The sequence below is a fragment of the Lepidochelys kempii genome, chromosome 14, assembly GCF_965140265.1.
Source record: "Lepidochelys kempii isolate rLepKem1 chromosome 14, rLepKem1.hap2, whole genome shotgun sequence".
Taxonomy (NCBI): Eukaryota; Metazoa; Chordata; order Testudines; family Cheloniidae; genus Lepidochelys; species Lepidochelys kempii.
Window position 1 is genome coordinate 15,849,082 of NC_133269.1, and position 16,623 is coordinate 15,865,704.

Below are 16,623 nucleotides of genomic sequence, written 5' to 3' on the forward strand. Positions count from 1 at the left end.
AATCATAGAATATCAGGGTTGGAAGGGACCCCAGAAGGTCATCTAGTCCAACCCCCTGCTCAAAGCAGGACCAATTCCCAGTTAAATCATCCCAGCCAGGGCTTTGTCAAGCCTGACCTTAAAAACCTCTAAGGAAGGAGATTCTACCACCTCCCTAGGTAACGCATTCCAGTGTTTCACCACCCTCTTAGTGAAAAAGTTTTTCCTAATATCCAATCTAAACCTCCCCCACTGCAACTTGAGACCATTACTCCTCGTTCTGTCATCTGCTACCATTGAGAACAGTCTAGAGCCATCCTCTTTGGAACCCCCTTTCAGGTAGTTGAAAGCAGCTATCAAATCCCCCCTCATTCTTCTCTTCTGCAGGCTAAACAATCCCAGCTCCCTCAGCCTCTCCTCATAACTCATGTGTTCCAGTCCCCTAATCATTTTTGTTGCCCTTCGCTGGACTCTCTCCAATTTATCCACATCCTTCTTGAAGTGTGGGGCCCAAAACTGGACACAGTACTCCAGATGAGGCCTCACCAATGTCGAATAGAGGGGAACGATCACGTCCCTCGATCTGCTCGCTATGCCCCTACTTATACATCCCAAAATGCCATTGGCCTTCTTGGCAACAAGGGCACACTGCTGACTCATATCCAGCTTCTCGTCCACTGTCACCCCTAGGTCCTTTTCCGCAGAACTGCTGCCTAGCCATTCGGTCCCTAGTCTGTAGCTGTGCATTGGGTTCTTCCGTCCTAAGTGCAGGACCCTGCACTTATCCTTATTGAACCTCATCAGATTCCTTTTGGCCCAATCTTCCAATTGGTCTAGGTCCTTCTGTATCCTATCCCTCCCCTCCAGCGTATCTACCACTCCTCCCAGTTTAGTATCATCTGCAAATTTGCTGAGAGTGCAATCCACACCATCCTCCAGATCATTTATGAAGATATTGAATAAAACCGGCCCCAGGACCGACCCTTGGGGCACTCCACTTGATACCGGCTGCCAACTAGACATGGAGCCATTGATCACTACCCGTTGAGCCCGACAATCTAGCCAGCTTTCTACCCACCTTATAGTGCATTCATCCAGCCCATACTTCCTTAACTTGGTGACAAGAATACTATGGGAGACCGTGTCAAAAGCTTTGCTAAAGTCAAGAAACAATACATCCACTGCTTTCCCTTCATCCACAGAACCAGTAATCTCATCATAAAAGGTGATTAGATTAGTCAGGCATGACCTTCCCTTGGTGAATCCATGCTGGCTGTTCCTGATCACTTTCCTCTCATGCAAGTGCTTCAGGATTGATTCTTTGAGGACCTGCTCCATGATTTTTCCAGGAACTGAGGTGAGGCTGACTGGCCTGTAGTTCCCAGGATCTTCCTTCTTCCCTTTTTTAAAGATTGGCACTACATTAGCCTTTTTCCAGTCATCCGGGACTTCCCCGGTTCGCCACGAGTTTTCAAAGATAATGGCCAGTGGCTCTGCAATCACAGCCGCCAATTCCTTCAGCACTCTCGGATGCAACTCGTCCGGCCCCATGGACTTGTGCATGTCCAGCTTTTCTAAATAGTCCCTAACCGCCTCTATCTCCACAGAGGGCTGGCCATCTCTTCCGCATTTTGTGATGCCCAGCGCAGCAGTCTGAGAGCTGACCTTGTTAGTGAAAACAGAGGCAAAAAAAGCATTGAGTACATTAGCTTTTTCCACATCCTCTGTCACTAGGTTGCCTCCCTCATTCAGTAAGGGGCCCACACATTCCTTGGCTTTCTTCTTGTTGCCAACATACCTGAAGAAACCCTTCTTGTTACTCTTGACATCTCTGGCTAGCTGCAGCTCCAGGTGCGATTTGGCCCTCCTGATAACATTCCTACATGCCCGAGCAATATTTTTATACTCTTCCCTGGTCATATGTCCAACCTTCCACTTCTTGTAAGCTTCTTTTTTATGTTTAAGATCCGCTAGGATTTCACCATTAAGCCAAGTTGGTCGCCTGCCATATTTACTATTCTTTCGACTCATCGGGATGGTTTGTCCCTGTAACCTCAACAGGGATTCCTTGAAATACAGCCAGCTCTCCTGGACTCCTTTCCCCTTCAAGTTAGTCCCCCAGGGGATCCTGGCCATCCGTTCCCTGAGGGAGTCGAAGTCTGCTCATGAGCCTCTCTTGTTAGTGGACAGTTTCATTGGCAAGGCAGAACATACCTGATGTGGAAGATCAGACTTGCAGAGGGAGAGGCGATCTGCCAGATAGCTATGGCCAATCCCATGGAGGGCTTTGATTATCAGCACAGAGTAGCTTAGGAAGCCAGTGCAGATAGCATCAAAATGTGCTCCCAGCAACCTTTATGAGGAAGTACGTAGGCTGCTGCATTTTGTACTAGTGGGAGATTTTTCCAGAGCACATGGCTTTGAGCTGCAGTAATCAAGCCTGCATAGGATCAGCTGTTGTACAGTCTTTGGGCTTGTTGCAGATAGAAGTGGGTATTTTAGCTGCTAATGAGTGCTACTTGGGCATACAGTAGCCGTGAGGAGCCCAAAAGGACCCTAAGGCTGTGGATCAACAATCCCAGGGCAGATGCCCTCAACTGTGGAGGATGATATTCAGAGTACATCCTTCTTCACTGGTGGAATTGCAATGGTGGAACATCTCTAGCAAGGAAGCATAGTGCAGATGCCCTGGTGCCTGCCTGTATCAGTCTCTCACTGGGTACTTTTGCCCTTGCTACTCAATAACCATGACTACAATGAGGTTTCTCTTCTTAATCTCCCATCATTATCACTCCACTGGTGCTTGGCACAGTGGCGGTGCTAACGTAGACCAGCCAGCAGTGTTTTTACCACCAGGTCATCTAGACCTGCTTGAAGTCTACGCTGGAGCTCCCATGGTCGCCAGAATTGATGGAGCAGCAACAGTGCTAAGCAGTAGTGAAGGATTGAGAGTGTTTAGTGTAGACAGAGAATATGGGGCCAAGCACCTTCTCCAAGGTGTTGAGAGCTCTCATCTTCTTCTAGGTTGGAACCTTAGCCTTCACTTTTGGACCTCAGGGAACCTCAGGACTTAGTAGCCCCAGGCTCTCCTCCCAGTTCCTCCGTGTGCCAACAATTAAACCCCAGAAGATGCTCTGTGCAGCAACGTCTCAAGATCTGAGCAAAGTGGGAGCGAGGGGAAGTGAGAACACCACGCATGAAATCAGAGACACATAGCATACAATGTAAACACCTGTTTAAAATGAGAGTAAAGAGACCACATACGTCACTGCTGTCCTCCCCAGGGCCGTCCCCTGCTGGCATCTCGCTGACAGACTCCATGCTGGGGTGGATCAGAGCAAACCTGTGCTGGAAACAGGAGGCTGAGCCCCAGAGAACACAGCTACAGCTCTGCTTATTTAGGCTTGAACCGCCCTCTCCACCAGCATCACCTCCTCGCCCCGCCCCTTGTTCATATGCTCAGAGGAAACCACACTCTTTATCTCACCCTGACCATTTTAACAACAACCGGAAATGCACAGAGGCCTCCTTGAATAGATCTTGAGCTATACTTTCTCCCCTGCTTGTGGACTCCCATCTGGGGTCCAGCATTGGGGAGGGAATGAGGCTGCGTTCCTCTGATCCACGGCTGGGTCCTCAGTTTCTTTCACATTATTAGCTATCGAGGGTTGTAGGTGAACGTGGCACTTTACGGTCACCCAAGGAGGCACCTTACAGTTCAACTCAGACCCAGGCAATGCAACTGAAATAAGAAAGGCTCTGAAGCAGAGGTGTCAGGGATAAGATGGACCAGGGAAGGCTTTGCAAAAGGAGTGGGAAGCCAAGGGGGCGATTGTTAATGAGTGGGAAGTAAGACGCTGTTTCAGGTGTAGGGGACCGAAGGAGAAGGGAGCAGCAGCGAGATAGGACAAGGCACAGGGCCTGTAACAGGGAACGGAATGAAACACGTGGGAAGATGCAGGCAGTCAGAGGCATGCACCATGTAGAAGGCAAGGATGTGGTGTTGAGGTCCTGGCCCGGGGTGTGAAGCCAGCTGTGGGGCTTTAGAGGGTGGAGTTCACTGTACATGCAAACACGGTGCAGGAGAGAATCATCCAGACTCCATTCCCATGAGAGTTTGTCAAAAGCAGAAGCGGTCTTCAAACCAAAGGCCACTGCACCGGAGTGGGTGGGAAATAAGAAATGTCGCTCAGGGGCAGGTGATCGTGTTTGACTGAGGTCAAGCTGGACCTACTCCAGTCTCTGCAGCTCAGTTCTGTACTTAAGCCACTGGAAAGAGCTAATCCAGTTAATCATCCCACTGTATTGCTGGAATGGAGAAGAGAATTATCCTCCCTAATGCTGGAAAGGGACATGCTGAGATGGCTGCTCCCCAGCAGGGGTTTCTGACCGGGTGCAGCAGATTTCAGAGAAGCAGCTCCTCTCCAGTTACGGGAACCAGAGTTACAAATTTTGTTTTACCAGCACTCTTCATTCTCACAAACAGTTTATCTGATTGCAAATTACCAGACAGATGAGTTAACGGCTGCTAACAGCAACGGCCATCCCCTTCAAGACATGCCCATCACAAGGGTGGGAAAACTTTTTGGCCTGAGGGCCACATCGGGGAATAGAAATTATATGGCGGGCCATGAATGCTCACAAAATTGGGGTTGGGGTGTGGGAGGGGGTGAGGGCTCTGGTTATGGGTGCAGGCTCTAAGGTGGGCTGGGAATGAGAGGTTTGGGGTGCAGGGTGCACCGTGCTGGGATTGAGGGGTTTGGAGAGCAGGAGCGGGATCAGGGCTGGGGTAGGGGTTTGGGGAGAGGCTCAGGGTGCAGACTCTGAGTGGCGCTTACCTTAAGCAGCTCCCGGAAGCAGTGGCATGTCCTTTCTCTGGCTCCTATGCGTGGAGAGGCCCCTGATTCTGGGAGCTACGTGGTACGGCCCCCGATCCGGCACCCTGGCTGGAGCCCCGGAGTGGGGCCCCCCCAACGTGGCGCCCCAGTGGGAGCTCGTGGGCTGGCTTAAAACAGCTCACGGGCTGGATCCAGCCCATGGGCTAGTTTGCCCACCCTGGCCTATCAAAAGGATCTGTATTCCTGTTCTCTTGATGTATGAGAGGGAAGGGAAGGATGGCAACCCAGAAAACCCCACCATCAGAAAGAAAATCAGCCTAGGAAATCTCAAAGGAAAGAGACAAGATGCTCTGGCACCTATATGTTTCATGTATGCGTGGTGTGTATGCAGTCTGCACATAAGGATGGACTTGGTCTTACATTTAAATAGTGCCTTTTCGCCAGGAGCATGTCACATGTTCACTGCCCATAAGCCGAATAAGCACCATCTTGACTGACATTCCAGGGACCTCCAGAGCTAAAAGCCTGAGTGGCTCCAGCTTGCACTAAAGAGGACAGGCTCCATAGCTGGGGCTGTAGCAGACACCTATCCCTGCAGATCGGGCACAGCGTGGTGTCCACACAGCAGCCACCTCCAGCATTTGAATAACACTGGTCGAACCAGCTGTTGGCAGCACACAGGAGAAGTGCTTTGACTCTGCTCTGCTGAAGCCATGTAATCTACAGTGATTTCTCCCTCTTGGGGACAGGAAGCCACAAACGTTGCAGCTGCAGCAGTTCAGCTGGGCCTGCTAACTCCATCCCATAATGCAGTGGCTGGTTACGAGATCATGTCCTCTGCAGCAATTATGTGCACTAGGGGCCAGTACTTTGGGGGTCCCAGAAGGCACTGTTAGGGGTGCTGTGCCTGGACGATGTCAAAAACACTTATGCAAGGGCAAGCGAGACTACTAGCCATTTCATCCAACGGATGTCCTTGCAACCACTTCCTAGCTCAGTGTAGGCACCTTCTGAGTTGCAACCACTTCTGGGGTGAAACTCAGCATCTGTTTAACAGCATACAATGAACCATTAAACAGCTAGGTTTGGGTGAGACAGGGATGTCCTTTCCAACTGAAAATGCAGGGGGGAAGCTGAAGTAGGCAGAGAGAAAATGGACCAGGATGTGGGTTAACAGCCCTCACTCTTGTGAAAAATGCTACGAGATCCCTTAAAAATCCAGACAGCCAGACACTAGTTTTACATCTCATCCCCTCTGCCCATTCCCACTGACATAGAATTGGGCCAGGACCTTCTGCCCAGTGGCTGGATAAGCACACACTCTCTCCAGTGACCTTGCAAGTGGAGGTTAATGCTAGTTCATTGATCAGACGGTGGAGACGCAACTGGGTGCAGGAGGGCTGAGTTCTTCCCTTACCATTTAAAAGGCTGCTTGTAACTATTCAATGACACTGCAAACCTCCCTCGCAGTTTCACAAGGACTCCCAATAGCATCTGCTTTCACTCCCGGCTCTGGAGAGCCAAACCTTTTTAGCCAGAGACAAGTGTTTTTCATTTGCAAGGGCCAGCAATGAACCCCGAGGGTGCAGTGCCTGGCAAAGAGTGTATGTCCTCCCTAACAGCACAGGAGAGAAACCCCTTCCTCCCCTTCCTACTGCAAGGTGGATAGGTCCATCTCAGTCTGCATCACCCACAGGTCTCGGTCCTTGTTTCAGGGCTGCACAGCGGGATCATTCCAATGAGAGTTTCAGTTGGGTGCACACATTGCAACAGCCTGGGAGGAACTGCGGTGAGGAAACCCTTCTTTTGTAACCCTCCCCTCTTGCTACTATCCCAGACGTTCAGGGGGGAGATGCCTTAGCAGCACTGTTTCCTCTCAAGTTCATTACACTGCTCAGCTTTAGGGGCCAGCTCTCTCCCTCTCCACTGTCAAACTGACTGATCCCTTGCTACAGATAATGTTCTCCTAAACGGCCAACTGGAGCCTGAGACCATAGGTACACTATGGATTTCTGCTGGAACAGTGAGGGCAGTCAGGGATGTGATGAGGTGTGATCCCTGATGGGCATAGCTGTGCCAGCAAAAGCCCCTAGTGTAGACTCAGTTATAAGCTGTGCTTTTACTGGTATAGCTTGTTTTGCTTGTGGAGGTGATTTTGCTAGACTGGAGCATCCACACTAGAAGCATTTTGTAGGTATAGTATATTGGTATTCTTACACTAGTAACACTTCGAGCGTAGACACTCCCCGAGTCTGCCAGCCTTCAGGAGTTTCAACCAAGTATTTGCTTCCTGTTGGGCTTAGACGATAGAGGGTTTCTCCCCTGCAACATGCTGGACTGGAATGATCGGTCAGACAGCTTTATTACCCCCTACATAGGCAGAATCTATTGGTGTTCTGCTTTGCAGTATCTGCAATATGCCCAGAAGCCAGTGCACCATAATTGAATATGGAAGAAATATAGAGGCAAACTGATTTTGGAAACTGTTTTCATCTTCGCGTTGAGGTGCCATGTGATAGGCAATAAAGCTTGTGATTGCAAAAGCAAGATCTGATGTAGCACAGCTCACAGGAGGTGCAAGAAGCTGTGGCATAAAACACAGACACCCATTTTCTCTCCATGAGCGGACAGCACCTTTCACTGGGTTCTTACAGAGGTCAAGTAACAAAACTCGCAGAAATCTCTTCTCTCTGCATGGGCAGAGAGGGTAACTTAAGAGTTTAGATAGTCCTTGTATCGGCTTCACCTTCCTTTGGAAGGTTCAAAAAATGCAATCCATCAAAATTGGTTTGAAAAGAAACACACAATGAAATAGAAATTCTTCAGTCATAGGCCAGCCACAATGCTGTGGTTTTCTCATTAAAAAAAGACTCCTAAATTAGAAACATGGAAAGCAGCAGCTTAAATATTTGAGGGACAGTTTTTTTAAAACTCAAAAAGTTTGAGCTAGTCATTGCATTTATGCACAAGAGCCTGGTTTTGCAGAGCTTTTCGGAAACATGGCTCAGATGGGGGACACAAGTACTTTAAATAAAGAATTTGACCTACTTTAAAATTACGATCACAGTGGTCAATACCCTCTAAACACACCTGCACCTTACAGCTGACCCTGCTCAGGGTTGCAAGGGAAGGTGCACGAACCCTCATGTGTATGCATGGAAGGGGCGAGGTCCTTGCTGGTCCTGAGTTTAGGGATCAGTTTAATCCTAGGCATGTGATCTCTCCATCCAGCCCAGAGTTCATTCAGGCAGCCTTTGCCATTGCATCTGGGCTCCTCCCAAAAGTAAGAGTGTGACGATGATATTAGACACCGTTATAAAGTATCTGATTTTACTGTATTTCTACCCAGAGATTGCACTGGTTACACACACGTAATTGTCCTTCTCCCACTCCCAAAATCCGGTAGCATGAATTTCGCATGAACTTTCTGGGACAGTGATTTTTGAATATGTATCGTCTGCTAGGGAAGATAAAACCTCCAGCACGTTCACATGTAGCTTGATCTCTGCCCTTCCTGATTCTTACCATAGATTTATGAGCTTCTTGATATTTTGCATCTCAGCTACCCTGTTCAATTTCTCTGAACAATTTCCACCACCAAAGCACAGATACTTAGCCAGACTCATGCAAACCACTCAAGAAAACCCAGGTCAAGAGACTGGTAGAGCACCCCAAAGAGAATGGCAATGGAAAGATCTGCTAAAATATACTGGCCAATACAGAGTAAAATACAGAGTAAGTATGAGCAACACCTTCAAGGGCCTATTCAGCACTTTCTGAAAATTAGACCCCCTTCCAGGCATCTCCAACTGGGATCCCAAAGTCACTTTTGAAATCTGGGCCACCTGGGTGTGCCCCAAACTAGAGCGTGTTGCATCAAATAGCAGAGCCCTCTGAAAGAGGGTTTTAAAGCAGCATTGAATGCATCCAAGGTAAATGAGATGCGACGGTTGAGTGACCTGAGTCGTCAGAGAAAACTGAACAGATCAACAAAAGTCACTTTAAAAGGGATTTTCTCCTTTAAAGAGAACCCAGTGCTAAAAACAATTCTCAGTAAATGTAAGTAGCAGCTTGTCTTCCTACCTCTTGGCTTGGTTATCCTGCCGGTGGGCCCACAGCCTTTCCTCACTCTTATCTTGATCAGTGGGCTGGAAATACATGAAAAGTTGAAAAAATTATTTCAACATGAGTCTTACTCACTTCTCCTTTTAACACGCGGGGCCAGCTAGGGAGGAGGCTGGGTTGAATGACTATACAAAACTCTGCCCTGCCTGCTACTATTTGACAAGTCATAAGGAAAAACCCAAGAGGGCTACAGCATAAAAACGGAAAGCAATTTCATCTTGCAATCATAACATACCCTTCTCCTCCTCTTCAGATTCTCTGAAATACTGCTGCTGTCCTTGGGCTCAAAGTCCCAGATATTGCATCACCTGATGCACCCTCCCAGCATCAGTCTCTCCAGGAGTGTATGTTCAGTGCATTCTGCTGGCTGCCACTCCTTGCCTTGAATGGGATGCAAATCAAATTCCTTTCTCTTCCACAACGCACCCCCTCTCTGGGCTGCTGTTAGCTACACACACAGTCAAGAGGAGTAGGAGCACAAAGATTATTGGTATCCTGCCTAGAAATATGAGAAAGCCTTCCATCCTGAGGGATCCCCAAACTGCTTCAACTATAGCAATGCAGAAAAGCAGCCACCTCTGGGCTGGATGACAAGAAACCCAGAACAGTATGTTGCCCCACACTTAGGGAATTTTGGACACCAGGGCAAACACCTACTCTTACAAGAAGTGCCAGGGACTTTTAATGCCAATGCAGGGCAGACAGGAGCTTTGTTTAAGCTCTCATCCTAAGACTACAGTGCCACACATTTTCACATATACAGGGAACCACGGTGCCGGGTGCATAGTTTTTACATTAAATGCTCCCAGTCAAAAGACAACATGCGATCACGTCTCCTCTGAGCCACAGAGATGCTGCGTTCCTGAAGATACGGGAATGGTTTTTACTGAACAAATTATGTCACTAAGGAGTTTCTCTCTTCGCCCTTTCCAACAACATGAATTTGATTGTGCCATTTATACCATAGATCAGCTGCACTTGGGCGCCTAGTATCGCACTGGACACGGACCCACTCCATAACCTCTGTACCAGGTCCGATTCCACGACCAGTTCAGAAATTCTTAGAGGTTCTCACAATAACCTTTTTGGCATGGCACAACATGCCAGGGAACAAGCTGTTCGAGCTTGGGCTGCATTACCTGGTAGGTCAGGACAGGATGTTCCACCACGAAGTGTCCTCCTCAGGACTGCGTGTTCCCGGGGCAATGAAGGGGTAAAACCCTTCCATCCTGAACATTATCCCAGCACTCCTCTGGAGAGAAGGGGGGGTTGAGACAAGCCCAACACAGCAATGATTAAAGAATTAATGGCGAGACCAGTGGTTTCTGACTCAGACCTTGCCTGATTTTTCCTTCCTCCTGCTAATTCTCCAGTTACTGCCCAGGATAATTTAGCCATGCTTCTTTTTAATTAGATTTAACGAGCTTTCAGTGGCCTCTGGCTTATGGAGGATGTTGTCCAGTTGGACATTTGTTCTGTTTGCAGTTCTCCTCAGAAACTTAAAATAACATTTTCTCTCTACTAATTTAATCTTTAATACATGTGGCAAAGTTATTTTTTCCCCTCCCTGTGCATTTCCCATTAAGATGAATTCAGCCGCAGTACCCTTTGTTTATTCACTTCCATATATTTGCAGTAGCACCATCCCTAACAGAACAGCTCAGGGAAACAGTCATTGTTTCACTGCTATTGGAGGGGCAGGAAAGGAGGCTTCAGAGTTCATAGGCCATTCCCTCACCAATTTCACACCATTCTAGAGCCCATCTTTAGACCTCAAAACACATCAGTGTCCCCTTAAGACCAAGTCAGATGCTTCTGAGAAAGGCAAGGTCAAGTGGTTTGAGCTCACATCTGGGATCCAGACTCAGCATGTTGCCTGGGCAACCAGGTATTTTACGTATTAATGTACCCAACATACCTACTATATGTGCCCAGGCACCATACATAAGATTATTGACCAGCTTCAATATTGAGAGACTCACCCCACAATCACCTCTTCCCCACACATGAGAGCCTGAGAAAAAGAATGGGCCCTGAAGAGCAGCAGACTTGGGCCAGTGGAGGAAGCACATTTCAGAGCCGAGACCTTACCAGTGGGCACTGTGGGTGACCACCCAGGGCAATGTGGTCAAGAGGCAAGGAACAGGGCAGGCCTGGGGTGCAAAGACATGGAAGGGAGCTCAGGTCAATGGGGGGCTGCGGGGAAGGCAGTGGGACCTGGGGACAATGGGTTGGGAGCCCAGGGAGACAGCAGATGCTAGGAGCGATGGGGGAACTCGGGGAGGCAGCGGGGCCAGGAGCACCAAAATACAAGTTCGTCCAGTGCACCATTTTCCCCAAGGCCGGCCCTATCAGCAGTCTCTGGATATAGAGATCAAGACACAGTGGGTATGTCTACACTGGAATAAAACACCCATGGCTGGCCCGGGTCAGAAAAGTCGGGCTTGCGTGGCTTGGGCTGTGGGGTTATAAATTGCGGTGCAGATGCCTAGACTCAGGCTGGAGCCTGGCATCTTCCCCCTTCGCGGGGTCCCACAGTCCAGGCTCCAGCCTGAGCCCTGACGTCTACACTGCAATTTTTAGCTCGGCAGCCCAAGGTCTATGAGCCCGACTCAGCTGACACATGCTCTGAGACTTGGTGCCACAGGTTTTTTTATCACAGTATAGACATATCCTCAGCCAGCCAGAACCCAGGCCTTACAGGGCTACCTGCACTGACCCACAGGAGAGAGTCTAAAGTTATCTTTGCATGGCATAAAGGGAAATTTTAGAAAGGTGGGGTTTTCCATACCAGATCATAGCTGGGAAAGGGCCAATACCTGTTGCTCAAGAGAGTAGCAATTCCTGCTGCTGCTTCAGTGAGAGCATCCTATTGCACAAGTGGCCAATTACTCAATGCTGCCCATGGAGACGGAGGTGGGTAGGGCGGAGTTCCTTCCTGACCCCCCCTCTCCCCAACGATCAGTTACATCCTAAAGCATGAGATTTGATCACCCCATTGGCTGGCCTAACTATACATCATTGCTCATACAATTTGTTAGAATATAGATATTCAGGCCTGTCTGTAAAGGCCTATACTCGAAGAATTTAGGTGTATTCTTATCATTTAGCTAGTTATAGAGGTATAAAAGAAAGAATCAAAATCACTGTCGGCCGGTGTAAGGGCCTTCTCTTATTGTGACAGCCTGAGGCCCTGTGCTTAGGCTAAGGCCTCTGGATAAGCAGCAGAGGCAGCCATAAGCTGGGAAGCGACAGGTCACATCCTCACATTCCAAACTGGTCACATTGAACAGCTTTTGGCTGTTAGGAATACAATCCTGTCCTGTTTCAGAGTAACAGTCGTGTTAGTCTGTATTCGCAAAAAGAAAAGGAGTACTTGTGACACCTTAGAGACTAACCAATTTATTTGAGCATAAGTTTTCGTGAGCTACAGCTCACTTCATCGGATGCACGGATGTAGCTCATGAAAGCTTATGCTCAAATAAATTGGTTAGTCTCTAAGGTGCCACAAGTACTCCTTTTCTTTTTGCAAATCCTGTCCTGATAATGCCTATCACCTCCAGAGAAAGAGAAGTGCTTAGAAGATGTAAAAGAAAACTTAGTTTGATAGCATCCTGTCTGGCAAGAACTCACTTATCAATAGCTGGGATCTGAAATCCGATGAAGTGAGCTGTAGCTCATGAAAGCTTATGCTCAAATAAATTTGTTAGTCTCTAAAGAGCCACAAGTACTCCTTTTCTTTTTGTCTCATTTCTTTGTTGTTCTATCACTGTAGTCCCCATTTCCCTATTGTTTGTCTGAATAATCTCTGTCTGATTCTGTGATTGTTTCTGTCTGCTGTATAATTAAGTTTGCTGGGTGTAAACTAATTAAGGTGGTAGGATATAATTGGTTAAATAATCATGTTACAATATGTTAGGATTGGTTAGTTAAATTTCAGTAAAATGACTGGTTAAGGTACAGCTAAGCAGAACTCAAGTTTTACTATATAGTCTGCAGCCAATCAGGAAGAAAAAGGGGGGGAATGGGAACAGGGAATGGGGTTGGGGAAACTGGAATCATGTTTTGCTAAGAGGGTGAATGGGAACAGGGACACAGGCAAGGCTCTGTGGTGTCAGAGCTGGGAAGGGGGACACTGAGGAAGGAAACTGGAATCATGCTTGCTGGAAGTTCACCCCAATAAACATCTAATTGCTTGCACCTTTGGACTTCGGGTATTGTTGCTCTCTGTTCATGCAAGAAGGACCAAGGAAGTAAGCGGATGAAGGAATAAGCCCCTAACACAATTATCCAGCCCTTTTTCACATCCACCTATTAGCAGCAGCAGACATATTTAACCATATGACCTGCCACAGCAGCAAACAGATAGCATCAGAGCAAACGGAACTCTAATACCAACTTTGAGTTTAATCCCATGATCAGCCCAATGTAACATAACCGACTCACTCTAGTGAACGGAGCCGTGAGCATTGCCTAGCATGACAGCAACAGGAATGCATCCGATGAAGCGAGCTGTAGCTCACGAAAGCTCATGCTCAAATAAATTGGTTAGTCTCTAAGGTGCCACAAGTCCTCCTTTTCTTTTTGCGAATACAGACTGACACGGCGGTTACTCTGAAACCAGCAACAGGAGTGTTATTTGCCCCCCCCCCAGACAGTTCATAGGTCTATATGCTCCACTATATGCACCCCCCCCCAACTTTAAAGGATATCATATAATCACATACAATGTTCTATATGATGACACAATTTTTTCCCCTGAAATGATGCCCCTGGACTGCAAGCCGGACGACAATTTACAAAGCGGCCCCCCGGTTTCACATCCCCTCTTTTGAAAGCTTATGTGCATCTAGCCATTTAAAACCCACACCCCAGCATATCAGCCTCCTTCCACAGATTCAATCCAAGCCTCAAGCCTGGAAACTAGCCCTCAGTCCCAGTCAATTTTAACAAACACACCAACGCCCGCCCATTATCTCAAGCCCACACATGTATGTGCATGACACAAACCATTTTCCAACTGCTCTCTCTCTCAGGAAACTCAAAACATGCATCCAAACCACCAAACCCATTTACCTGAGGGGATCAGGAGAGATTCACTCACAGGGACACTCCCTGCAATGCCTGCCACTGAAATATTTCAGGCTGAACTTTGCCCCTTGCTGTCCCCATTTGCATTTACTAAGAGAGCCTGCTTCCCAGGCTGTGACTGCACAGGCCAGACCACCTCGATCACCAGGGACAAGATCAATGGCTTTTTTCCATTAGTTACTGAGTATAGGAAGGCAGGAAGCAACCCTGCAGGCACTGGAAGGAAAACTGCATGCTGGATATGAATGGGGTAGCTGGCGAGCCAGGCTTGTTCCACTGCAATCCCAGAGACAGAGTTACATGACTCAGCTGCTTCATCTGGAAGTAAATTAATGCAAAACGCAGATTTTATTACGATGAGTTCTGCTCATAGGATAACAACAGTGCATTTATTACGGTCTCAGCAGGACTGTGCGCATGCTGGGACTGGTCTGCCTTGCTTCCAGTGTTCCACTTTCTGAACAAAAACAAATGCCAGCATTTCAAACTGAGGGCCTGATCCAACTCCTGCGGACATCTGTCAGAGTTGGAATGGACCCTAAAGTAAAAGCATCAGCACTTACCAGAACCACTCAAATAGCAAGTGAGAACAGCAGTTCAGCCAGTTAGTTTCCCCATTCTCAATAACTGGAAGGTTTGTCTAGTCAACTAATAAGTACTATGGGGATGGGCTCATTAGAGATACCACAGATTAGTTCAGATGTCCACAGAACTAGAACAAGAGCAGTCGGCAAAACGCAGCAGCAGAGTTGTAGAAAGTTGTATATTTCAAAGGTGTTGGGAGAGAATTAATAAACAGTACCTGGAATTCTTGTAGTAGCAGTTTTCATCAGGTGATTGCAAAGCATTTTAGAAACATTAATTAAGCTTCACTACACCCAGTGAGGCAGGGAAAATATCCCCATATTAATGATAGGGAAACTGAGGCAAAGAGATTACGTGATTTACCCAATCTCAAATAGAGGATAAGCAATAGAGCCAGGTGAAGAACTCCTGACTTCTGGTCCTGTGCGCTAACCACTGATGCCTCTGTTATTGCTATCATCCCATTAGCACTTACAGACTTCAGGATCCAATAAGCTCCTAAAGTCTGTGGGGGGTTTTAAAAACCTTTTTATTGGTTCAGTAGGGCCAAAACCACCACATACAATACAAGACTGTCCAAATGACACATCACAATGGTATGATTTTAGGATCACAGGATGTCGACTTAGTGCTGGTTTAGAACTAATTAAAGATCCAACATGCTGAAACTAGATCTGGAGACATTAATTAATGCCATTTCCTAGCCCTCTGCTCTCACTTCCAAGCGGAGGCAGTGCTTCCACGCCACTTATCTCTACATCAGGTTCTTAACAATAAGACGAAACTTCTCCCTAGAGCTTTTTATCTGCGGATACCAAAGCGCTTTCCAAAGGAAAGTAAGATCATTACCCCCAATTTCCAGATGGGGTAACAAATACAGAGACGAAGTGTCTCACTCAAGGTCACGCAATAGCTCAGTGGCAGAATCAGGAATAGAAAATCCAGGTCTCCTGACTCCCAGTTTAGAGCCCCATCCACTAGACCACCCTGTCTCCCGCAGGCAGCTGCAAGGGTTCTTCTTGTGCCAGAATACTCAACATGGCTTCTCAGTAGCTCAATGGGGTTTGTAGATTTGGTGGCCACTTGGGTCGGGGACAGGGAGATTTATCAGTCTGCTGAGTTAGCAGCCATTTTAGAGCAAAGGGCTCTATCACTGGGTCTGTACAGTGTTCTCTATTTGTTCTACTCCTAGTGTGTAGAGACCAGGCTCTATTTCTATGTGGATTTCACTACAGAATCTGATGGATTCTGATTAAATCTGCCCCCAGTTAAACCCAGGCAGCTCCATTGAATTAAATATCCTGGTCCAAGCCTTGATCATCTCATGGCTCAGCTACTGCATCCTCTACATCTTGGGCCTTCCTCACACATGCTTCACAGCTCCCCAATCTATTCAAAACTGCTGCAAAAATCTTCTCGGCTATGACCATGATCCACCCCCCTCCCCGCTCCATAAATCCTTTCACTCACACCCTATTGCCCCTTCAATCAGATTCACATCTGTGCGAGGGCATGGTGAGAGGGAAGCGTATTTGTTCTCCAACCTATTGCAAGAGGAACTGCAACAAAAAGGGTTAGGGACCACTGATTTAGACAACTGATTTCAATTCTTCAGATTGAAAAGGTTTGTCCGGTCACAACTCGCTCCGGCCCCCTGGAGCGTATCCAGTTGTTAGCAGACAGGACTCTCTACCTGCTTATCTCAGAACCTCCACTGGACTGGACTGGGAAGGAGACACCTTCCCGCTCAGTTTTCAGATGTGAGCGCCTTTAGTGAGCTGGCAAAGGGCCCAAGGGAAGACACACTCACTTTCAGCACTGGATCCAGTTGTCAACAGAGCCTCGTGTCCGTATTTCTTCTCTGGGACACATCCAGCAGAGGCAGGATTAATCAGGGCTGTGGAGTCACACCATATGTACCAGAGCTGCTGGGAAAGTCCCAGGGGGCAGGAGCACAGGCAGCGCTGTACCCAACCATAAATTCCTTGGGATTTTCTGTGCTTGG

The 16,623-nt window shown here is 47.7% G+C and overlaps 1 protein-coding gene across 5 annotated transcripts in view; it reads right to left on the reverse strand.

Moving 5' to 3' along the window:
• Positions 1–14,197, reverse strand: part of UNC13D (unc-13 homolog D) — a 57,641-nt gene extending 43,444 nt beyond the window's left edge. The window contains exons 1-3 of one of the 5 annotated variants that reach the window (XM_073312091.1): positions 14,019–14,197; positions 10,082–10,194; positions 8,901–8,965 (exon numbers count right to left, since the gene is read on the reverse strand). Coding sequence is in view for 1 of the 5 variants with exons in the window: in XM_073312088.1 (XP_073168189.1) it covers positions 3,244–3,300 (57 nt within the window). In the remaining 4 variants the exon portion in view is untranslated. Of the gene's footprint in view, positions 1–3,243; positions 3,397–8,900; positions 8,966–9,177; positions 9,367–10,081; positions 10,195–14,018 lie in introns of those variants that run through there. The other 4 variants (XM_073312089.1, XM_073312090.1, XM_073312088.1 and 1 more) reach the window with 4 other exon arrangements.
• Between the last annotated feature and the right edge of the window lie 2,426 nt (positions 14,198–16,623).